Below are 27,054 nucleotides of genomic sequence, written 5' to 3'. Positions count from 1 at the left end.
AATTTTTTCTTTGATACGAATATACAGGTCTTAATATAACTTTCACTGCGTTATTTATTCATATTGCTTTGAACTATACAGCTAATGAAATTCGATTGGATCATGCGCTTCAGTACTTTTATGATGTTCATTTTTATTAACACTGCTCACAATATGAAGGTAATGATAAAAAGGAGGATTAACGGTATTTCTTGTATTCTCAATAAGTTTTTCTGTAGCAGCTTTATTATTTAATGTCTTAGTACAGTATACGTCTCTGTGACCATCCAATTGATTGATGGGAAACGGTCTTCTTAATTAGGATTCTAAACTATTATTGACGAATCATGATCCTTTATTTAAATTATACTAACATATTATTGACAAATCACCCTTTATGAAAAACTAGCTGTTGCCCGCGACTTCGTCCCCGTGGGTAGAAGATATAAGTTATGATTTAGGTATACTGCTCGGTTTTTTTCACATTTTCCATTGTATCTTAGTTCCTATTAGTCGCAGCGCGATGGTTTATAGCCTAAAGCCTTCCTCGATGAATGGTCTATTCAACACAAAAATATTTTTTCAATTTAGACCAGTAGTTCCTGAGATTAGCGCGGTCAAACAAACAAACTCTTCAGCTTTATATATTAGTATAGATTTACCAACAATTTCACTAGCCCTCCTTTCAGACTATACAAAATTCATACCAATATTATGTTCTACATTGTATTTCTCATTAGGTTGGTATCGGTAGCTATGTGTCGCTACACCGTAGAGTTTTAAGGTCACATTAGAGACAGGTCATCACGCACGGGCTTCGCTCCTACCCTATTTCCCTTCCACTTTCACTATGAGCAGTAATTGTGTCAGGAACTCATGAGTTTATATAGGACTCTCGATGAATACAATTAAATTAGTGAACGGTTATTGCTTTGTTAATTGGTTAAAGAGATTTGAGTTGAAATTAAATAATTGGCAGTCAGTTAAAAGCTGTTTGCTAAAATTTGTCGCATGTTTCAAATCAATGGTGCAAGCAGTTAAATTAAATATATTGATTATATTATGCACACCAGTAATTAAGACCAGAATCACAATTTGAACGAAAACTTATGATTGTGCTTCTTCTTACTCATAAGATAAATGATAGTCTACTGCAATTACCAAAGTTAATCAAAGAATGAAGCATTAAATCTTTCAAGATGAAGTTTTAAAAAGAAATCCGATAATATTAATTAAGCAGTTATTAACTGAACTCGCTTTTATCACGTTTTCGGTTTCAGGATGGGCAGTAGTCCAAGCTATTCAAAGAATGCGTCAGAATTTTACATACCTTGCATAAGTTTGGGTAGTGAGTTGTCGATCCATCATATTTTCTGGCAAATAGCCATAGAGTTACCATTGGACGAGGCTTTGCGGTTGGTGGCTTTCTTTCTAGTGATTGAGTATGTCCGATATGTTTTTAGTTAATTAACAAGTACAATTTTTTATTTTCGGTGGTTATTTTGTAAAGGACAAAGAATAGCGCCTTGGAGAAGTAAGTAAGAGAGGAATTTTATTAAAGATTTGTATTTTTTCTAATAAAAGGACTGCTTTTGGTTACATTATAAAAGCGTTAGTAAAACAATAAATGTTTATTTCAGTTAAAATAAAAGATAATAAGCACGTTTCTAACGTTAAGTAATAGTTAGATATCTATAAAATTGTGATAGCTTCGTATGAAATGGTAATACGAAAGCTAATAATACACCTGGAATCGATAGAACTGTGTATATTGAAACAGTTCATTTAATTTATATTGATTTGTTTGTAGAGGTCACTCTAGTGTTTCTAGTAAATGATAACGTATTGGAAGTGCAAATTCAAAATTAATTACATGTCAAATGAACAGTAGGTTATTTTTTTGATGTTAACCTCTTTATTATAATTAGTGGAAATCGTGGAGTTTTTTGAGATATATGCAAAAGTCTTATGGTTCCGACAGGCTTTGACAACAGTTTAAGGGACTAATACTTGTCTACGTAGAATTCTAGTTTAGGTAATTCTAACCGACATTTTAAGTTTTGCCGTTTTATCGACGTTTTGCCATCATTCCTATGTAGGAGAATCAGCAAGAAACTTCGTACACCCAAACCCAATAAAAACTGGAGGGGTTGACAACAGTTTTTACGAAACCAAAAGTGGATAGCTATAATTACAAATTTATAAAACATACTTGAAAGTTATCGATCGTTCTCGTCAGCCTCAACATTTACTTACTGAGGCAGCATGAATAAGAAATAAGTAACGGAGGTCACCTGCGACGTGTCCATTTGTTCTCAAGATTTCCCCGAGGGCCCCACGTTTTGTAAGTCCAGCCTGTTTTTATCGCATTACTTATTAATCGCTTGATTATTTTTTTAAACCATCAATCCTTATCGTCCATAGCAACTAATCTTTTTGGAGCTGAAGTATATTTTACGACATGAGGCACAGAAATACAACAAAAGCTGATTGTACTACTGGCAAGTATTTTACAGGCAGTTACAAATTCAGCTCAAACTGCTAAAATAAATTTGATAAAACCCCAAAATTCGCAGGATCCCGTCTAAAAAAGATTTCGATTTATGACAGCACTATACAATGTTAAACCAATAAACTTCTTCATACATTCGAGGCTATGCTACCGCAAATGGAATAAAAGCATACACCATTAAGAAACGTACATAAATTCAATACAAAACATCAACAATATATTCAATACTGTAATTTTCTCATATGATGCGGTACATATGCATAATTCAGAAGCCTTGAGGTGATCCCCTTTGCTCTTTAAGGAAAAAGTCTGTTATTTCAGCTTCCGTATGTATATGCAGAGATAAACCGCATATATATGTATCCAAGTGATCTTGCGATTGCGTTGCCCTATTTTCCCTATCTCGATGACAACTGTCATATTTCCAGGGTTTGGTCGCAGTATGATAATAAAAAGATTTCTCGTCTATCTGAACTCCTTGAGATTACTCATTTATATTCGTTGGCACCTAAACAGTTTTTATGATGGCTGTATGTGAAATGCTTCTTGTTGGGATGAGTAGGTATTTTTTGAAAGTAGGTCACTGTACAAGTTCTAGTGTCACAGAAGCTAAGAGCTGAGTTTTGTTCTATCACAAAGCTTGATATAATATAAAAACAAAAAATCTAATATTAGTAGTTCTATGAATCGAAATAATTAATTACAATTCTATAGAAATAAAACTGATACTGAAAAGCTACGTTATTTGAAATTTCTTGGATTTTTACCACCGTTCATTAATAGTACCGTAACACCAAACCTGATACAGATAATGAAACCTCTTTAGGCGTAAGTAAGTATATATCAAAAATAGCGTCGCAGGTAGAGTAATTGAAATACATGCACAAAGCCACACCTTCAATTCGAGAGGTAATTGGACGCTGTACATTGAAATTTGGATATTTTAAATATAGGGACTATGATCCGGTTGTCTAGATTCTGATGATCCATCTTCCATCTTGTGCAAGTTTTTCCTCAACTGCAGAGTTTTGTTAATTAATGGTATCATGACTAGCTTATAGATCACCAGTTTATCAAGCTTTGATAGAAGCCATGTGAAGTTCAACTTGTAGTGTGATGTTTAACCTTGGAACATGTTAAGGTTATTTGGATAGCTCCCAAGAAAAGCGCAAATGGAATTAGTGCCCACAAATCATCTTTTTGCGTCTCGCTCTAGCTTTGTGGAAGTTATTAATCTAAAAGAGGGATAGAATTTGGGACTGGACCTTTCGGCATTTTCAATCAGAGTAGGAAATTAGTGGGTCTCGCCGAGCTCATAGTTTAAAACCCAACTGTTGCAAATTCATGCAATGCAAATTTTAATGGGTAATAAGGTACCAACGTATCAATATGTCAAAGCTGGTATTATGTCAGGAACGAGGTGACAGATAAACGGCTTTACCATATAAGATTGTAGGATAGTATGGTTTTTAAACTAGATTAAGGAATTTAAAAAACGGTTGATCACTATAATTGGTTTTTCTAGCATCGGCTTAGCCCTCTCTCAGGCTAAGGTCGACTTCTAGCAGTCGACTTTCTTCTACTAAATTGCGCAGAATATAATATTTTCATAATCCCTCACAATTAACCGTCTATAACTTAGATAATAAATTAGTGACATCATTTAAACAGGTGAAACCACAGAATTTAAGCTAAAGTAATGAAACGTCAAAATCTCTTAAAGTTATAATTTTCGAATTAAAGTAAATTTGTCCAAATTAAATTTTAACATTAATTGTAAAAAACCATTACCTCGCTAATTACGCTACTAGCAACTAATGCAAAATAATTCCAGACAGTATAGTAATAGAAAATGAAGAACATTTTAATAGTGGCAACATTTTAGGGTGTAACTTCAGAAGTTTAGAAATGTGTTAGCGTGCTCCACGTAGAGGCCGTAGTAACCCATATTCCTAATGACGACTTATGAAGGGATGTTACGATAGACAAGGGGGACACTGTCATTATTGTAATCACCTTAATCCTTAATTAACGTAGTAGGGATGAATTTGTTGTACGATTTGAAGTTATAAGCGATATAGTTGATGTAAAAACTGGTACGAATAACAAAGAAAATGTTCATGGAGATGTTGGAAGTAATTTTGTGAAATATAGAGCTTTTGAGATTGAATTTTAATTATATAATAGAATATTTTGTGATTTTAGTGGTAATAAAATTATGTTCAACTGTGGTTAATTTAACGATGATAAATAAATTATTAGAAATTTCGTAAGAAAGAGGTGATGCTTCATAAAATAAATTAAATAGAAAAAAAAATGAAACTGAAAGCCAATGAACAAATGAAACCACGAAAAATGAAACAAAAAAAAGCCTTACCCGTTAATAAAATTCAATCCACTAAAATAATATAGAAAACCACTACACACACTTCACTGCACGACACTTAAAAAAATCTATGCGTATTTAAAAAGGGTAGACGCGGCAAAAACGGGCCCGCTGTCCGTTTAGAGTCGGCAACTCAACTGCCCGGGTCTGCGTCGGTAAGCAATCGATGGTTGTGCGCAGGTCCAATCGCGCCAGCGTCACTCTGGCTCCCCTATATCTTATGTATGAAAGTGCTACACAGAAGGAAAAAGTGAATAAAACACTCCTACTATGATACGTCGGTTCTATAATATATATTTTTAATTTTTTCGACGACTTACATTCATATTTTTGGGTTAAGAGTCGCTTTTGTTTGTAATGGCAGCACTTTTGAGTGCTTACGTGTAGTATTGTGACACGTGTTACGTCGATCCGGCGTTTTGCCTCTTTACCTATTTATTTAACCTACCTATACACTAATCATTTTTCAATTTTCAAATTGAGGTCGAAACAACAAAATAGCTAAGGAACTCCAAAACAAAAATATACATTCCAGTTTCTAGGGCGCAAAAATTAGGATTTCCGAAAAAGCATGTTATTATTCTGACAGGAATAGCTTTCTGAAAGGTCGTATCAATTTTAATGATCGTTCGTATAATCGTAAGCTACTGTTTCGTGTAACAAAGCCTCTAATAAAAACTTTTAATAAGCAGTCTCATTACTCTGAGCGAACAAACTTAGTCTTTACGATGGCTAAGAAACGTATCGCCATTAAAATTTGTTATCGCTGTTATTATCATCAAATCGTTGTATTAAGTTTGTTAATCTTCATTCTTGTGATGGACCTATGTTTGCTACTATCTATAATTACCAGTGCCCATAGAGTTCATGAATTATATTCAAGAGAAAATCAAATTACAACAGCAAAGGAGATACATAAAGTCGTTGTTTCAGATGTCATATTTGGAAGAGAAAAATTTAGAAAAGAGTATTTACTCAAAAGACTTAACCCAGTAAACAGTCGTCCCCCAAACCCATCGGAGGACATTACATAATCATAAAACAACTTATACCACAGCCGAATGGCCGAACTAATACCACATTCTGTGTAAATAATACAACGATTCGTGCATGCGACTGTTTACGTACGTTTTCAAAAATTCAGGAGAGACCCTGTAAGGTCCTGTTTACGCGTAATGAAATGCGATTAATTTAAGGAATATCGTTATATATTAATGGAATACTTTGAAGTAGGTAGAAAATTTAGAGGAGTGACGTCAGACGACTCGGTTATTGCTTGCTTAATTAAGTTTGTTAGAATAATTATTCATTTGTTGACGTTCGGTTACGTTTTCGTAATTATTTCCTTTGTAGGTTTCAGGACTGTTTACATGATATGCTTTGAAGTTTTCACCTTTACTTGAACTGGCGATCCACTCGCTTTTAAGTCATTTATATCCTAATATTCATATATTTTGTGCTTATTTTAGCAGTCCATTTATATAGACTATAGTCTATAGAAGCCTAGTTCTAATTGGGAAAGGGATTAAAACTGGAATCGGCAGGCTGATCCTATGAAGGTATTGAAATTTTGTGGCAAGCGCCGTTTATTTAATTACAGGTATAACGATAAATCCGCTTCAGTGCCGCCGTAAGCTGCAGCCTTACAAAGGATTATATTGCCGATAAATAGTATTCTGTGTTTAAATTACAATTCGCCTTATTGCGAATTTCGATTTATTATTGTAGGTATTTTGTTCACGCCATCTGTATATTAAAAAAATAAAAAAAAATGAGTTGAGACTTACCTTGATTTTGACCTCATGACGCCAAATTTCATCATTACAACGTAATAAAATTTTACAACATTTGCTGCTGGTTACAAAAACTACGGTATTTCTGGTATGCATTGGAAATATTAAGGATACTTACCGGTATTTCTTATCCCTGTGCCATACGGAAATGTGCAGCATCTGGTTGTCGTAGATAGCTGTCGGCAGCGGCAGCTTGAGGTGCCTCTGGAACTCCGGCTCTCGCTTGCCGTACAGCACAGAAGTTCTTTGGAAGATCGACCTTTGGGATGGAAGGCACTGACTTTCTGGTATGCCACTGATCACAACCTAGTAAAAAAAGATTATTTATTTAAGCTTGGATGTTTAAAAGTATGTTAATGTTTTCAGTCTAAGATCGCATGTATTGTACCTTTTCTCATGCAAAAGTAACATTTTTAACAAATCTTAACAAATCCCTCGTAATGGGTCTCTAAAAAATTTATTACCAACCTTCGCATAAGCATTGATATCATCCGTTTTCCCTGTAGACCGCTGAAGATCTCGGCATCTTATAACTGTAAACATAAAAACGCCATGAAAACTCCTACCCAAATGGGAAACAACCATAACAAAGTGATAAATGGGGGTCGATAGTCACCACTCACCGTGCACGTCTATGACGTCATTTCGTGTTATAATTTCTAAATCTATCGTTCCTTTTAGAGCTTGGAATCTTTCGCTACTACGCTCTAGACGATTGCTTGCAACACTTCTTCTTTTCTCCTCGCTACTACTAATGCTGTTTTCTTCAGGAGAATAAGTCAAGCATCGTCTTATAGATTTATGCTCAATGACGGGAGTAAAACCATCTGTTAAGAGGAAATCTTCGTCTACTTTACTAGTTTTGTGAGCTCTTTCTTCACTCAACACCTTTCCAGGTCTTTTTAGGTTAGGCACTGGTGTTATAGGACTTGGGATGCCGTGTTCTAACGTTAGTCCAAACAGCTCTCTCGATCTCTTGTTGTGAGAGTTGTCGTAAGGCATCAAACTGCTATGTGACACATTCGACTTCATAGAAATGTTCTGATAGTCATCAGTCACAATTGGATTAGACAATGGAGGACTCAAAGGCTCACATAATGAGGTGTTTGGAAGTTCAGTAGCTGGACTTGGGATTCCTATTTCAAGAGTGAGAATGGATGTTTTAAGGTCTTTACCCTTCCATTGGCTTTCATTGCTCACTGTGGATTTTTTCCTTCGGATACATCTTTGACGTTTCAATCTTAGGCTTGCCCGCTCGTCAGCTGCTGAATATAAGTCGGGTGTTGACTCAGAAGATGTAGTTTCTAAGTTTCCTTTTTCACTAAAAACTTTCATAGATTGAGACCTATTGAGCGCATTAAGGCGTTTCTTTGCACCTTTACGTTTTATGTCTACGTCAATATCAGGGGTTCTTACCTCCCTTTCGTTATAGCCATCACCGTCGTCTAAGATGAAACATCCTATTGGAAGGTTTTTTAGTAACTTTTCATTTACCCTATGTACTGGCATCTTCTTAGTAGGTGTGTTTCTTGGCGATAGTGAGTTTTCTCTCGACAAATTCACATATTTCGCTTCTTTAATTAGATTGGCTTTGTTCTCTGCCTGAGGATTTACAAATAAATCTTTAACTGTCTCAAGCGGTGGAATTTCTTCTGGAATTTGCACATCTGGAACTTTGTTCAAAATTCTACGTTTGGATTTAATGATTTTAGTACTCTTTATAATATCTTCAATCATTTTCTCTAATGTGATATCCCCCATTTGTGTTGTGGATACAGTAGATTCAGTATCATTACTTGTAGAGTCTTTTCCTAAGATAAATTTATTTTCCATTTCAGTAGACGATTCTTCGTCCCTAAGAGGGATAGTAAAAGGATTCTCTACTTTGGGAAAATAGTCGGTGACGTCATTACTGAACATAACCCTCTGAGATTTGGTATGCGTACTCATTGTACTAAATCTCAGGGCAGCTAGTTTTGTAGACAGTGGAGTGATGGATACAGGTGAACACCCATCCCTTATTAATGAATGAACATCCTTCTTATCTACAGAAGGTGACTTAAACGAGCTTTCGAATTCATTAGATTTCTTCCTCGTCCTTTTCAAAGGTCTAATGTTACTAAGGCCTATATCATTATTGTTAAAATATAGTGGATTATCCATAAAAATATGATGTCCGAAAATGGGTAATGTTGTTTTCTCCACAGTGGGTTTAGGAACAACAGGTTTTTCTACGCAATTAATGACAAGATCCTCATCGTATTCAATTTCCACCAGACCTTCAGTTGTTGTCTTTGTAGTACAAACTGGGATATTTATTTTACCTAGAGCAAAAGAGCTTCTGCTACTAGCAGTTGAAGCACTCAATCTGTCTGAAAGTTCATTTAAGGATGGTTCAGATGTACTGTGACTTAGTCTTGGACTAAACGAGGTTCTATCTATGGGTTTAATTCTTCTCTCAGTTTTATACACGCAGCTGTCTCTTCGAAAGACTTCGTTGGCACTGGCCATTTCTAATTTCCTCTTCTTCGCCTCTCTTACTCGTCGACTATAAGTTGGTGGTGTTGGGGGCAAGTCAGGAGGAATGTCATCTTTAGAAACGTTTAGGTAGTATTTTCTCCTTTCAATCTTCTTGACTGGAGTGGTATTAGGCGTGATATTACTAACATCTTTCAAGGCTAGGCCTTCCGGTTTTTTAATAAAACCCTCTCTATAATAGTTTGGTGTATTTCCTATATAGTTTACGTTTTCTTTATCAATAGCTCTTATATTTTTTCTAACTGCGCCTGATCCTAGGGACCTTCGCTGATATCTGCTGGGTTTCTTGCTCCTTTTGACTGTTTGAGCATCTAAAGACCTTCTTATTTTGTTGTTGTTGTATCCGTTGTTGGTATAATGCTCGCAGTCTTCACTTTCTAGATCGTTGACCTGATCTTGGTTCTTTTTACCGTAAACTGCCCACTTCAGCATTTTGACCTGAAAGAAAGAAAAAAGCTATTTAAGAAATGCTTTATTTGATTTATTAAATTATGAGTAAAGATAACAAACAGCCTAAAAACGGAAAACCACTTTCAAACCCTTTTTTCACATATTGACACAATATTTCCCCAACATATTGATGACCATACATCTATCAACGTCGGTATGATTGATTCCATAATCAGAATCCAACTATACCGTACATTCGATACATATTCGCACGCACGAGGCAAAGTTATTAATTGATTGAAGACAGTATTGATAGTCTTAATAATTACAAGCAATCAATCCTAGTCGTAGAAAAAACTAATCCAATCATTTTAATAAAATATTTCCGTCACTTTCAGAACTCTAATTGAATGCCTTCCAAGGTAAGACTAGTTAAAAACTGCATCCTGGACTGCATAGTTGTAACTTCATTTGTTTCAAATCAATTGACCACATAAAGAACAGAGTTTATATTAATATTTTAAAGACAAACCTAATGATATAACAAAACAAAACTACTACTTCATCACACAATAAAATAACATAATATTTATCCCTCGCTCCCTCGCTGTAAATGAAACTGAAACTCTTAAGTGCTGAAAACCAAACAGCCGCAATGGGGTCAACAGATAGCTTTTTATATTTAACGCTTCAAGGGTCACAGTCAAACACAAAGAGTATGAAAAAGAAATTGTTGAAGATGAAACTCTTGATAAAGATGAAATACTTGAACAAGATGAAACAATTTTTGAATCTAAAGCCAATTGTATTGCTAGTACTGCGAAAGTCGTACTTGAATAAATGAAATATATATGCGTAAAATTGTGACATATATTAGGATACATCCTATGTCGAATAATAGAAATTAAAGTTTTCTATTTTAATTACCAAGTTAAATACCTACCTAGAATTTTTGGCCGAAAGAAGACCGCATTTTGCTTGCTCAAGGATTTCTGTGTTCTCCTGCAGTACGATCATTAATTGAAGATAAATTTATAAGAGAATTACTCAAACAAAACCCCATACCCTTTGTTTTTCATAACGTAAGGAATAATAAATAATAATAATAAATATGCCAATCTAGGAAGAACCTATAAAAATAAAGGTAGCATCCACAAATCTTTGATACGCCTATTATAAACATATAACAGGGGTATTATTTATCACATTAACATTAGCACGGTCATGTACTATGACCATATAAAACCGAACTTTTGTCGTTGTAAGACCGAGATGCCACACGCTCTGTAATGCCCCATCTCACTTCTACGCTGGCCTCAACAACGCTAATATTAAGAATTCGTAGTAAAGGCAAGGATCGCGTGAACGCATATCATCTAGGCGCGAAGGTAAATTCTTGTGATTCCTTCACGGGACTTTATATGAAAGATGTCCGTAATAAATGGATCAATTTCACGCGGAATTTCGAGTTATGAAAGCAAATTTAGAAGGAAGTTTTTTGGATTCGTGCAATTATTGGTAAAAAAATGGGTTTTCGATTACCCAGATTAAGGATTCTAGAAATTTAAGCTGTCAAAACACCAAATTTACTGAAGGCAACTACACATTTGTAAATAGGTTTAAATTCTATAGTACATAATTGCAAAGTCTGATTACATCGTCTACAAGATCATGAGGTGATAAGTGTAGTGCCATAAGAAATAACACAATTTATATCACACACACTTCCTACTTTTCCACAATCCGTTTACACCTACTTTGATGTAACCACGTATCATGATACGCATATAATAAGCTCATAAGCCATATTGCCTCCAATACGGTACTGTTTTCTACCGTTATACACCATTTGCGCCATCACAGCGTATGCAATTTGGTATGTGGCACTGACAACATCAGTTCTGCCACTAAAACGATCAACACGCGTTCTGGTTTATAGTTCTTTAATTATTATTGTTTATTATTACAGTTGTGCAATAATTTGTACGAAAACGGCGAAAGTTGAGATGTTAAGTACCGAATGTAATTGATTTGAGATCCATGGGTTTTAAAACGAAAACCATTTTAATTCGTAACCATTCTAAGCTCTTTGCATCCCAATTTAACACATTTACGTTATGAATTGGTGACAATTTTTTATTCAATAATCGATTAATTATTTAATTTATGATTTCCTCATCACAACCATAATAATTATTTCATATTTGACACTTAGAAATATCACAGCTTTTGCAGTTCTAACCTTCAAATCGAAAAAAACTAAAGTCTTTCAATTTATACCATTAGCATTATTTATACTCACACATTTTTTTTTAATTCCATAGTTTCAAAACATCCAAACGTCTTCCTTTACTTTTTATTCATGCAAGTTCAAAAGCGTATTTCTGCATACTCTCTCCGCTTAGCAACAGTTTCTCATGTACATCTATATTTCACACAAAGAGGCTATTATCTGACCTTCGCAATATCATCGCAGACCGGTTGTCAGACTCACTGGCTTTTTGTTGCTCATGAATGGATTGTCGGGCTTTCTCAAAAATAATCCATCTAAGTCCAACAGACTCGTCTGACAGATAATTGGCTGTAGTAGAGTTATTTTCAGCTTTATTATTACCGGTATCTGTATTAATAACAGCTGATCAATTTTCTACGTTTTCTTGTTGGTATGTTTGTAACTGAGTCTATGCAAACTAATCCGACTTGTAAGCAATTTTAACATTGAAACAACTTTGATTTTCTTTCACAGAATGCCTAAGTTTCAAAAAGCAATCAATTGTTTCCGTTTCTCATTTAACGAAACATTTCTGCATTTCGACATAATAGTATCTAAAAGAACTGCAGGTAACAAAACTTAAATGAAACCACGTGTTACGTAATACCACATCCCCACGGCCTAATTTGCAAAACAAACGAATTTTAATTCCTCAAACTGCAGTTGTTAAGGGCTAATCACGGACTAATCGCTTTAAAATACAATCAAATACGCGCATTATTATGCTAAGCTGTTAACAAAAATTTCCGATCCATTGTCGCGTATTAAATATGCCCGATTTCATCTTGGTTACGGGCCAGGGCAATAACTCATATTTCTCGCTTTACCTACCAAATTGACTGTGTAATTAGAAACTCGGTCGCTCCATTCAAATTCACGGTACTGTGACAGACTCATGCTGGGCAAGAAACCAGTGTGTACACAATGCGAGCCGAGAAATTCGCGTACTAAATACAACACCGCAAAAACAGGGCGTACTTGCATTATCCACTCCCTACCTATTCAGAACCAAATTACTATTGAATTTAAGACTTTTCTGAAGCATTTTTTAATATCGAATGCACGTCTCGACTCGCGAAACGTGGGGTCGCCAAACAAAAAAGATTTTTTTCTTATTGAGCGCTAAGTCTGTACTGGCCGATATAGTATTTAAATGACAAACTCACGTAGGAATAAGGTTTATATTTAAGAATTAAATACTTTTTGAAACGAATGGTGTGTGCCGAGAGTCAACGATGCCGGCTGAATAGAACGGAACACGTTTTAGCGGATTTAAAATTTGAATCTTTCGAATTTGCAGAGCGGTTACAGGGTCTGCAAAGTTAATCGAATGATCTAGATGGGCAATTTCGGCCTTTATTATGTAAGTGATAGGGAAAATTGGGGATACATGATGAGGAGATAAGTTAGGAGAAAGTTGGTTGTAATGAAATTGGAGCTTTATGCTGTTGCGATAAGGATTGTATCGGTTTGATTTTGAGATAAAGTTACAGGGAGACGATCGGCTTTGTCTTGAAGTTCCGCGCCAAGGCGGCCGGATGTTTTTGTCGTCTTGCATTGAATTCAACGATTGCCACGATGTGTTTGTTGCTTACTCAATGCACGTTGATCTTACTTTAGATAGAGTTTAAAAGATTTTACCTGAGATACAAGTTCCTTTAGCCTGAGAAAGGCAGTGCCTCAACACAATAGCTAACTTCAACGGCATTGAAATCAATCTGGACTAATATCTAGGACCTTTTCAAAATGATAACATACGATACAAAAGTATTATCAAAAACAAAACACATACAATTTCAAAAGTTTTTCCTTATTGTACTCCTTGAGAAGCCACAAATAATGAAAACCGTTGATAAGTCTTATCGGCAATCTCTGACGAAAGGGGTTGTGGAGTTGTCTGACTATTAAGACAATGGCGTATCGAGTTGTCCCACTGCCCCGGAAAGAGGACAAGGCCAGTTGGTGTTACTTCAAGTTCTTGACAAGAAAAGAGGTTTAATCTTCATCGTGTTTTGAATTTAACCTCTTTGGTTGTTCTTCTGGATTATGAGGATGGGTTTCTTGATGTGTATTTTTTTAGATTCTATGCGGGGATGGCAAAAACTTGGGGTTATCACTGTCAAAATATCAGTAATTGTGTCTTGTTTTGTCATTTTGGCAAATGTTTTTCGCTTCTACAAGTTTGCTTTGTCATTTCATATTTGTTTTTCTTAAAATGTTTAGCGTGAGGCCATGAGCTCTGTTAAAAATGTCTATATCGCAAGCCTAGTCTTACAAGTTTAAATACGGTACTAACAATATTACAACTAACTACAAAATATTAACAGTTCCATGAAAATACATTATTAACATACAAATTACGAACTCTACAAAGTTTCGTGCTTAAACGATTTCCCAAATTTCCACTCCCACTTTCCATAGTCTAATAGTTTCTACGAACGAATCAAATATTTATTAGCACATAATTTATGGTAACAAACGTTAGTTTGTCGGTTGGCCGGCAGGTGGCGCTGTCATGAATTATTCAGAGCACCCGTTTGTACTGAACCCAGAGTTTTATGGTTCAATAATGGAATTCAAATTTGACATGTTTGGGGACATTTCTGTATTTTATTATTGGTTCCGGTTTCGTGACGTCATTTGTCACGTTGACGGGAGGGGGCACGTTTGTGGTTGTAATCAGTGAATAAATTATCTGAAAACAATGGTTCGTTGTAAATATAAGTTTTCAAACAATTGAGGAATAGGTTTTTCAGGTTTGTTTATCAAAGAAGAGTTAACTTATTATTTACTTTAATGTACATATTTAATGTACCATCTACTAATTTCTTCTTCGATTCACATTAATATCACCAAAAACCAAAATTGTGTACCGTGCATAATATTTCCACCAACACAGCTCCATTTAAAACCAATCTCCTTCTCATCAAATCCATACCCAAGTCCTCACACCTGTGCCTCTTACGTCACAATATTGATATCATAGACAGACGTACATAATTACTAGCTAAACCTTTTAAAACAAGTCGTTTACAATCTATAGATTTGTAAATACACCTGTTTTTGACACGTGCTGTAATTAATACTCTACGTATGTTTTATTCTTACACCAATTGTTTTTAATTAGTAACCTGTTAATTTACAACTATATACTAGTCGACGCGCGTGATTTCGTTCGCGTGGTTTTGAAAATGTATTCGGGCGTTATTGAAATCGGATTATATTTTTTTATTCGACACAATTTCGTCTCGGTTTTGTAACATGTTTTATTACTGCACTGCTTCAATGAATCAAAGCGGGGTGTTATACATCACCACGCCTTCCTCAAAAATTGCGCTACCTAACACTGTTTTTTTCTTTCAAATCAAACATGAAGTTTCTGAGATAAGCGGGTTCTAACAAACGAACTTTTCAACTTTTGTTATACACATACATATTATTAAAGATAAAGTATAGATTAATAATCTTGGTGAATGTTAATATTATTGTGAAAACATTAATAATGTATTGTTTGATAAAGGTTTCATATAGTTTTGACTTTGAGTTGGGACTATATTTTAACGTCGAAAACCCATAGCAACGTCAGAGATGGGCTAACTTAGAGCATTGCAATCGAAATTAATTATAATATTAATTTTCCTCTTGGATCAGTTTACTTTAAGACGAGAAAAATATTGACAAGAATATACATACATATTTTTAATGTTAAAAGTAATTTTAAGTTAACTAGTTATTTTAATACATTAAAAGAAAATTGGTTTTAACTAATGTTATCACGACTTTCAAAGCTAAGACAGCCTGATAGCCTGCGGTGACTTTAGCTAGGTCTTGGTAATTGTTAAAGAGAAAAGATATTAACTGAGACATTTTTTTTTCTTTTGTGGAATACTTAGAAAGGTATTATTTCCTTAAAATTATTAATTATATGAGTAGAAATATTTTATATACTATCATTTTGCTAGCTTTTATAGGCATTTTTCAAATCAAATCAAATCAAGTATTTAAACAGTAAGACTCGAGGTCAAAGGTCAAAATCCGACCTACCGTTATATTACCATAAAAACAACATTAATACTACCTTGAATTTACTCTAAACACTAATTTCCCATGCTAAGCGGCGCACGCGCAGCTGCCCCACACCCCCACCCGATGCGTGCGCACTACGCATGCGCGATAAGTGCCGCCTATTACAGCACAATTATGTAATTAGAGATGTATTGACTTCAATTGTATTTTGGTAAGTCGATTTGGTGATAAAACTATGTAAAAGTCAATAAAAAATAGGTTAGGTTAGGTTAGTCCAAGACGCTTAAATGAAATGCCTAAATGAACTTATGCTCAAGCTTAGACGATTTTATTGCACACAAAATTTCGATTTCAAGACAAAAAAATAAATGTAAAGTCTCCGAGGCAGCAAAAATCCTCTAAAGTTCTTCATATTTCTATACCATATCTTCTAAACACACTTCCTTATGATATCAAAGAGTTTACGATTGACACTCAAGTGTCATCATAATGATCTTGATAATTGCCGAGCACATGCTGTTTCTATTACGATTTCTAATTGTTATAATGAAAGGTGTTATAAGAGACATTTTTCTAAATTACCTACATCGAATTTCTGATAAATTTCAACTGTTTAAAAAAATATTAAGAGTTGGCAATTTTTTTCCTATTTTCGCGTCAATTACGTCATCAGTTATCACAACCTAGTCGAGCGTCAGGATGACAGTTGCGAGGTAAAGGCAGTAAAAAAACTAATTTAATATTACAAAATATTGTTGCGTAGGTCAAAAAACGGTGTCTATTTAACGTCGTGCGGCCAACAGGGTGTTATCTGTAAATCTTTGACCATATGGCGCATGCGCGAGGGTCGTAGTATACCGACTATGAATCAAAATCATACTAGAGTTATTTTAACGAGCTTTTTTGGATACCATATTTCAAGGTTGTTATTTTAAGGAATTTTCAATGTACAGTTTTTGAATTTTTGAACTACGTGCATTATTATACTTAAGTTTTTACTTATTTCTTAGTCAGAAAGTACCCCTTTTTGAAGTTTTTTAGTAGCGTGTAATATCAAGATATACACGCAAATATAGAAACACACACATTTACTGTTCCAAGCCACAACAACTTATAGGTACAAGAAAATTAAAAAGTCTAGTAAAATTCCCATAGATCTAAGCACAAGCTTAGTAACGAAAAAGTTTTCAACAAGACCAGCTGTAACACAGTTTATTGGCCCAATATTAAAGAAAGCAGGCTTACCCTACAATTACCTCTAAGCACGTCAATAAAAGCCCAGCACTATAATTAATAAGCCTAATTAAAACTAACATTTACTAACAAATTTGTAACCCGTAAAATGGTTACTGGAATTAATTTTTATTAACTTTTTTTTAAGTTTGTAGGCATGGGAAACGATGTTCATCCCTCGGACGCAGGGCAGTGTGAAAAGGCATGATGCCCGCTGTGACAAACCCATAGCTATAAATTGTAGAAGTAGCAACATTGATTGTTAAGTTACAACAACTGATTGAGGAATATTTGTTGATTTTGTTAGCTCTTACCGATTGATTTTAATAATGATTATAGAAATCTATTCGATAGTCCATAGGATTGATTGCAGTATGCTATTGCGGTGTGATGGTTGACAATATGGCCGCTGTTAACTGTCTATGACGTCAAGATATGCAGAAGCACGTGCTTTTTGGTGTAAAAAATACAGGGATTAGGTGAATGTGGAGTTGTAGAGAATGCGTGATAGAGGAGTTAGTTGACCATCAAATTATATGTTGTTTTTAATTAAAGTGATTATTAGTTACAGACCGTAAATGAAACAATTTTTATTCTTCGAAATTTTACTGTTTTTAAACTTCATGTATTTTTCAGGTTCACCGAGAGAAATTCTCTGGTAGTTTCTCAATAAAAATACTAAGACATTAAAATAACACGTCATTATTTTTTAACGTTATATTTTCAAAGTAAACGTGGCAATCAAAACTCGATCTCTCGAACATCGCAAAATCCAATATTATTCTTCCCCAAAAATAATAAGGAGACATAAAAAATAGCAGATGTCTTTATGTCAAAGGTAGCAAGCCCTTGCCTATACTAAATTGAAACTATTGTTAACCCAACAATCGCTCACCTTTCGGCGTTCGGAAATTGGAGTAATAATATTTATTGTTACACAATCTGGAGTAAGTTCATCCCTTTGTTGCCCCGAACTGCTCTCGCGGTATTGTTTAAGGAAGTGTGCGAAATGGGAAGATGCGTCCGAGGCATTCGCGAACCCATCCCATATCCCAACCCCTCATTGCAAACTCAACCTTAACACACCAAAATAGGGTTGAAATATTTGAATTCAGGGGTTGAAATTATTTGTTAAGGAGACGTTTTGTTAAGTCGGTTCCGATCTAGTTTTTTTTGTACCAAGTACATGTAAATGGTATGATTTATTTGTGACAAGGAACACGGCAGTCCTTGTGGGAAATTTACGACGGCAATAAGGGGTGGGCCTGTATTCAGTCTTTGATTATGTATTGTCGATTAATTTATGGAGTTCATGACTTTTTGTATGAGATAGGTGATGTAGCAGAAGTTTCGCTTTAATCTATATTTATAATGTGATTTAATATAACGGTATTTGTATTGTACTTTAAATAGCCGCGTTAATTTTAATAATTCAGTATTTTTTGTTGTTCCGTAGGTCATAGAAAGAGGTGCAGTGAAAGATTCGTCGAAAATAATTTTAAAAAGGAAAATAAATAAGTATCACACAAATTAATTATTTAATATGATATAAGGTGATATGGAATTGAAGGACTGGCGAATACGAATTCACAAACAAGAACAGAACAAAGTAATATCGAAAACGACCTCATATCTATATTTTTGTTTAATAAGAGAGAATATTAGCGTTACCATAACTAAAAAGGTATCTCATAAAATACTCGCATGGCCCTTGTGACTAACTCAAACTTCTAAAGCAAACTGACTAACTTTATTACATCGCAAAATAGTCGTATACCATCCAAATTACAGATTAATATCAAAATCATTATCCCGACTCTATAATAGAGACGTAAAATATTTTATAACCTATTCCTAACAATATAAATCTTTACGATATACCTAACAATAAACTATTGCCATTTTTAAACGTCTGGAGACTACCCTTCATTGTTACCGTGGCTGTAAGCTGAACCCCTGTGCCTCGCGAAAAAAGTAAGGCATTTCAAATGTATTGTCGACTTTTTGAAACGAGAACAAGTTTTGTTGATGTGATTTTTCAAAATGGCGTTTTGTTTTGAGAAGCAGACCGGCTTGATTTTCAACGGTTAGAGCGGTGGTAAATGTGATTGATGTGTCTATGTATGGCCGTTTTAGTTTTTAATAAAGCAGGTGGGAACAGGACGCGTCTTTCTTACACAATTACCAAAACAAGGCGGTACCCATTAATCAGTTAAGAATTGTTTGTTTTCTAACTTTCTTTTGGTATCATATTAATAACCGTTTCTACCTACTTCACTGCAAGTTATAAACTCTCTCATCCATGTTTATAATTTACTGTCCATGGTTCTACTTAAATTTGACGACATAAGAAAGATTAATTAAAATTTCAAAGATTCTTTTGAAATTTTAATTAATCTTTCAATAATTTTCATAAAATCTAGTTAATTTAAAAGTTCACCAAATTGCAAATATCATTACTACGACAGCAATCTTAGCCGAACTTAAGCCCCAGTGAAAGTTTGACAGACTAAACTTCACGTACTTCGCGTCACAATCCCAAATACTTAAGTTTCCAACTTAGAGTTCTTCGTACGTCAAACTTGTAGGTTGGTACTGCCAGAAACACTAAATTAGTTTAGTGGAGTTTTGACGCTAGTGCCACAGTATAACAAAGACCTCTTATTTCGCTATCATAGATTATTATAACGTGCCAGTACTATAAACGGGCGTGTACAAAAGATTTTACTAATGTAAAATGTTAAATTTGAATATAGAATGCTAGATGTTGATGTATCATGACTTTGATGTAAGGCAATTTGTAGAAGTATTTCAAATTTAGAGCATTGGTATTTGAAATAGTAAATGGCTTATTGATTTCTTCTTTGACATAAATTGTTTGTATGTATCTAAGTCAGTAAGAAAAAAACTGCACTTTAGACACGTCTTAATAAATTTATGCTTAACCTTAAAACAGTAACTAGATCTAGTCACACTTGACCTGCATTCTTAAGTTTATTTTTAATGACCAATGGAAATATTTCATTTAACTCGTTCGAAAATTTATATTTTCTTCAGTTATAATAAACGTTTCGGAATCCTTCTTAATACTAACTGGTAATCAAAAACAGTACATCTAATTTTCTAAACTGCACTCCGAAAAATTATTCGCATATTTTACCACAGCAGGTGAGTAAGCATTTAATAAAGAGCTGACACTTAAGTGTTACTTAAAAAAGTCCACAAGACTTTGCGACGTGTCATTATGTCACACAGGTGCTAATTAAAGCTAATTAAAAAGTTACTACCGTACCGCTGAAGTCGCAGTGTGTGAGTTTAGTGTTCCTACTCACTTCCAGTCGGTAATTATGAGTTTTTAGTTTCAATTAGTTAGTTAGTGTGAGCTTTTAGTTAGTATTAGGTATTATATCAAATGATACTAAGTGATTTTTAACCGTATGAAAACTAATGAGGTTTAAATTCTATTGTATTTTTTCTTACCTAAAAAGACAGATCTGTGGCTCAGATAAATGAATAGAAAAATCTAGATTTTTATTTTTTAAAGTAAAAATGTATTTTACAAATGTCTTCAACCAGATATTACAAGTTAATATTGAATATACCTACTAACGACATAAAACCGTCTCGGATACGTTTGCCAACCAGGTGGGCAAGTTATATAAATCAGCCCTACTCGCCCCCTGACCTTTGAGCACCGAGGATTAGGGGATGAGTTCCCACCAGTTTGGGGTTGACCGGGGTTGACACCTACTTATGGCTTGTACGGTACTTTTAATGCGTGTCTAGCTAAACCCTTCGAAGAAATTGATGGGGATTAGTTTAATTATTTAATAAAACTTGTTTGTAGATAGGAACAAGTTGATGTTTAAAATTGTGCAGTGACTTCATAAGGAAAAAAAACTCAACCGTGCGAGGGTTGAATTTTGAAACTTGGTAAAACTAGGCAAGATCTTTAACAGCAGATAATTATGTTAAATGATGCAATTTTTTTATTATTTTAAACCTTTTTTTCCTCTCATATTCATTACACACTTAATAATATTTTAAAATAATAACATGATATATAATTGATTGCTTTCAAATGCGCAACGTTGGCCGCACTTCGTGTAACATTACCCCTTTCACACACAAGGGGTCTGAAGCACTTAGTGATGCATCAATGAACTCTCAAGAGTGTCCAACAGGCATTGAAAGAACTGTAATATACACTATTTATTATAATATTATTAGTTATGGTACAAAATACTTTATATGTTAATGATTTCTCAGATAAAGTTATGATTAGTTTTTGGTTAGACCAATATTTGATAGTTTACGCAGCGATTGTACAAAATTTCATGTGCTTAAAACTCTTTTGATGAAATTCTCCTTTTTTCAACCGCCTTTAGATACGAAGTTCTCACTTTTTTATATTTGTTACCTCAGAACTTCGAACTGGATAAACCAATCTTGTTGATTCTTTTAACTTGAACTAGCTGTGATTTGGTGCCATAATAATTTCATCTAGTTTTGCTTCGTAGCGTTATATATTTTTTAGCAATATTTGAAGTCGGTTGTATTTGTTTTTTGTTAATTAAATATGATTGTTGTTTCTATCTCATTTGTCACTGGATGGCAGTTAGCTTGAAGAATTTCAAACGGTTATCAAACGGTTCAAATAAATACATAACGTTTGAGTCAAACTTCTTTGAGTGTATCTGTTTCACTTTGCTTCGATATTTATTCATAACATTTTAACGCCATTGCAGGTGTCATAGTCATGGGCAAACTCTATGACTAGCTAAAATCGATACTACAAAAAATAAAATACCTAATCAATACAAAAGGAACGATCACTATCATTAAATTTCTTTTTTCCAAATGTGTGCCAACCCTTCTTCTTGTTACAATTGAATTTTCTCCCACGTTTTTTTTTTTTCATTTGGGACTGCCCTTTTTTTATTCCGTGAGAACTGTCAATGATATTTTTTTGCGAAAAAAACCCGCTAATGGGTTAACTTTTTCATGACTATATTTTACCTGAGACTTGAAAAAAATATGTTAAAACGGTTCCTAGAAGAAATAGCTGCGAGTTTTTGCTTTTTCATTTTTGGTTTCTTGTTATGTTAATAAGCCGGCAAATACTATGAAAAAGTTTTGTGTGGAACAAATATAAAAAAAGCTCCATTAATTTTGTGTGTTTTTTAAAACGTGTAATAAAATATTAACAATTCATAATATGATAACAAAAAAATATAGGTATAGAAAACGATCGAGAATTTCAATATCTTATGGTAATCATATTTTTGAGCATTTTTTGGAAATAATTGCTTAAACGACTTTAAACTTCAGACAGATTATTTCGAGACCACAGTTACAAATCACAAGTACTTTCAAGCAAAAAAGGTCACAAGCAGCGATTTTTTTTCTAACAAACTTCTAACCCTTTAAATCTTTAATTAAATGCGCACTCCAAGTTTATAGCTAAACAAATAAATTATGATGATAATAAAACAGTTTTACGGTTTGCTTGACATTATAAAGGATCAAGTAATTCCGGGCGCTCCTCGATTGTTCAACTCATTTGTTTTTAATTTTTTTAAAGCACCTTCTTAAGGTGTAAAAAAAATTGTCTTTTTTATTTGACGCAGTAAGTGAAGGGTTGGAATGACAGCTATTCTTTATTTGATTATTTAAGTTTCGAATGATTTATAACATAAATTGTGTATAATTTTATGAATATCCTATAAAGAATTTTGTCTACCCGTTGTGATATTAGCAAAAGGTTATGGAAATTGCTAATATTCAATTAATTTTGTCAGATATCTAATTTTGTTTTCTCTTACATAATTTGTTAGAATTCTACTACATTTTAACATTAATTCTATTTTACATTCAGCCATCGCTGTGCTAATAGAATATACTTAATATCATGCTACATTTTCAAATTATAAAATAAAATTCTTTTTCTACAAATAACGGCTACAAAACGACCGTTTAAACTATTTGCAATAAAATCAATCGGACAGCTAAACACGAACTTGGATTCCAATTAATCCTTAATTAAAAAAACATAGCAAAACGGGCATTCCCACAAATGATAGCGTGATGGTTCTCCATTACTCCACGAACGCACTAGACTGTAAAAGTTGAGTTCTCACAGAGTTTAAATTAAAAAAAAAAGAATACCAAAGAGGTTTGAACTCGTGCAAAAAAATCCGCGCTCCGCTGAATGCAAGGGTGCTTTATTATAATCTATTTACGCTTCCCTCTCTTTCGAACTTCAGTGTTTGGTGTATATCTGTCTCTGTCAGTAATTAAGGGCATTGCTGACCCCGTGTGCTTGAGAAGTACTTGTTATGATCTTTTGTTTTATTATTGCACGGTAAATGTGTGAGAGTGCTTATAGTATTTTGACGTTTCGAGTGGCTGTATTGCGATTTTTGGTATAGATACGGTTGGAGTAAAATGTAATCGATTTTTATTTAGTTTATTTTTGTTTATATAAGTTATATTTAATGTTTTTTTTAATTGTTATAGTTATTGGGGTAGAAATTGACGTTAGGTTGTTTTATGAGATCATCAACCGTGTAAACTTTGAGTATGAGTTTACATTAACAAATTTGCTACATATGGGTATGATATTAAGGTAAAAATATTTAAAACTTTGTCTAATAAAAACTTTCGTTTCAAGTAACATAAAGATAAAAGCTAAAAAATTACAAAAATATGGATTTTCCTACTTTTAAACTATAATTTCTTAAATTAAAACGTTAAGTGAAGTTTAGAATAATATTACTGTTATATAAAAAACTATTTACGCGGACGTTACAACTTCTAAAGCCGACCATTCACGATGACGGGTAGCCCGTACTCACTACATAAAAATGTCGTTCGGTCCGTACATCGAATATAATTTATTACTCATTAATTCACTTTGTGTTTACATAAAAATGGTTCGATCAATATTAATGTGTAAGAAACTAACGTGAAGGGGTAGAATATATGTATGTATGTTATAGATATTTAAATGTCGCCCAATGATTTGCAGCATTGTGGTTGGGGGTCGTAGTCATGGAGAAAACAAATTAAATGATAGTCACATGTTTTTTTTATTATTTATATTCTTGACAAAGTCTACCGACTAAAGAACATTATCTTTTATCAGTATTAACTATTAAATCGTTCGTTTAATCAGTTTTATCTACTAAAAATATAATGACACGTGGTTTTTGGTGTAACAACGAACGTTACAATAAACAATTTAAGTTGAATTATGATCAAACATAGTAAAATAATGTCAGAGAGCATATAACTTATAAAAGCGCTCAAAACGGAGTGTCGTTTCAATATACGAAGGAAGATGTAAAATTTTAAATATAATTAGTAGATAATAATAATAATATTCCATTAAGCAACGCCATCTAGTCTCAAACTATGCAAACTTTGTATTTTGAGTATTAAATAAATGTATTATACCTTTCTTAACACATATTATTATTTGTAGTTATTTGATCGTGAATCGTTAGAATTTATATGGCAAAACAACGTTTGCCGGGTCGGCTAGTTACAATAAAAATATTCATAATAAACATGCAAACGACATTTATAATGATAATGATACATTATTTAGTGTGCGTAACATTTTAGCATAAAAGTTTTTAATTACGTACTTGCATATTCATACTCTTGTTAAAACTTAAAAGCTAAAAGCTGGTGTTTCTAATGAGTCGTTACAATTTTGTTATTTGCTTAGCACAGTCCTTAAATATATATAATAAAAAAATAATTACTTTAACATTTTGAATAAGTTACTAAAACATAAAAAAATGTATTTCACGTCACGTAACGTAAAGGTTCACTCTCTTAAAATGTCTTTCTGGTGCTTCTTAAACAAGAAAAAAAGCAAGATGTTTAAATACCCAACACCAACACAATTTAATTATATGCACAATTGCACACTCTTATCCGCACAATTTCTGAGACGTGAAAAGTTCTTCAAATTTTAAATCTTAAAGTTACTCATCAGATACTTGAACTTTCTACACACTCCCCAAAATCTTTGAAAGTAATCTTCCCCTATTTAAAGGCATCCATCGAGATATTACAATGAAAAGATTCAGACAAGATTTGTATCAGCAAGCGAAACCGGATGCATTTAGTGTATCATCATGCAAATCTTCATAAATCCGTTGAGTCATTCTGCAGAAACATCAGTAATAATAACATTCGTGTTCCAATAATGTCATAATTTTAGAGAATAGCCCATTTTTTTATAGAAAAGACGAATTAAAAAATGTAATTGTCATTTGATGGACTTTATTCTGCAACGTTTTGAGGTTTAAAACAAAAAAAAAACTATTTTGGTTTATTCTGCAAGATTTTAAATATTTTTCTTGGAAAGTGTTACGTTTATTTAAATGAATGTAGTTTGTTGAGACCAAGGATGATGTCTTGCCTCAAGTCGTAATTACGAAGTTATCTAGGAGTTTCCGATAGTTTAACTCCCATATTAGTTCAGTGAACGAGTTTACAAGGTATGGTAATGATTGATTTGCATCGATGTGTTGAAATACATTTCCAATGCTCATGCAAATGTTAATTTTTCATTCAGAAAACTTAATCGAAAAAGTTTAAAACTCTTTAAAAGTTAGTTTTCAAACATATTTTTTATTTAATACATATTCTTATACATATACATAAAGGTAACAGTTGCAACTTGAATGTCTTATTGTATGGAACCCGACTCACCGTATCCTTAGCTCCGGTACAAAAAAGTAATCCCTATTGCACAATAAGATGGTCCGCCGACAAAAAAATACCAACTGTCATTTCACAAAACACTAGAAACTCCTTAGACAACACTTTACTGTCAGTTGAGAATATAAAACATATTAAAATTAAAAACACATTTCATAAACGATTCCATTTTCGAATAAAACCGCCGAAAAATTTATAAATGGAAAAAGCTCTCGCGCAGCCGTGCGTTCGCGCGCAAAGCTCGCGTTCGAATAAATGGAGTTCAAACTTTACCTGGGGACGGTGTGACATTACATGTGACGTGTCTATCTCTTTCTAACATATGTTTTATGACCATATGTGAGTGAGACGGGTATGTTTTATTGAAGGTGGTGCGAGCGCGAAGTTAAAAGTTTTTTCTTCGACCGGTGCATTGTTTTCCCGCGTTATCTTTGGCGGTCTGTTGATAGCTGTGTCTTTGATAAGGGCCATTGATAAAAATGCCATTAAAACCTCTTTAAAGGCTCCCTCATTGTTTTGTGCGTGAATGTCGATAGAGGCGGTTCTGGCACATAAAAGTTCATTGCTTATATTGATGCCTGAATGCCTTTGAAGACTTTGTTCGAAGTTTGAAAAATACGTTTTCTATCTAGAACAAACTTTGTGTAAGTAAGTGGTTTTAACATAATATTAAAATGGTTTCGAGTGGTCTCTAAATGAAGTGATGTCTATAACAAAAAGTCTTATATTTTGCAAAAAAGCAATATTTTATGGTTTATAAAAGTGCCCAAATTCAATTAATACTTAATATCCTTCAGTCAACTTTAGAATCCTAATTCAAAAACTTATATTTCAAATTTCTAAAAAGCGAAAATTAATCAAAGAAAGTCTTACAGCCATAAACAAATTACAAAATTATAAATCGAAATTAAAGTCAAGTGATCACGATGACTTTGTTAACTCCGTTAAGTTGTGTGGATAGCGGTAGTGCAATGTTGGTCAGTAGGTTTGGTCCCGTTCAATGTAATTTAACGTTCCAATGGTACAGTCATGAATTTCACATTTATGTGCTTTATTTGTGTTAATGAGATTATATTTAGTGCTCGCGTTCATCAATCTAAATCGAAACTGTACGTTGTATCGAATGCTGGAATTCATACTGTAATTTATTATATATAAATCATGGTGTCCATAGCAGTAAAGTCAA

General features: G+C 33.6%; 1 protein-coding gene across 1 annotated transcript in view; it reads right to left on the bottom strand.

The window, feature by feature from the left end:
* Positions 1-26,135, bottom strand: part of LOC113494048 — a 54,161-nt gene extending 28,026 nt beyond the window's left edge. The window contains exons 1-4 of the mRNA XM_026872182.1: positions 25,860-26,135; positions 7,294-9,646; positions 7,139-7,203; positions 6,789-6,976 (exon numbers count right to left, since the gene is read on the bottom strand). Of these exons, the coding sequence (XP_026727983.1) occupies positions 6,789-6,976; positions 7,139-7,203; positions 7,294-9,640 (2,600 nt within the window). The 5' untranslated portion in view covers positions 9,641-9,646; positions 25,860-26,135. The remainder of the gene's footprint in view (positions 1-6,788; positions 6,977-7,138; positions 7,204-7,293; positions 9,647-25,859) is intronic.
* Between the last annotated feature and the right edge of the window lie 919 nt (positions 26,136-27,054).

Source organism: Trichoplusia ni, chromosome 5 (genome assembly GCF_003590095.1).
Source record: "Trichoplusia ni isolate ovarian cell line Hi5 chromosome 5, tn1, whole genome shotgun sequence".
Taxonomy (NCBI): Eukaryota; Metazoa; Arthropoda; class Insecta; order Lepidoptera; family Noctuidae; genus Trichoplusia; species Trichoplusia ni.
This window is presented reverse-complemented; position numbering and strand designations above follow the sequence as displayed.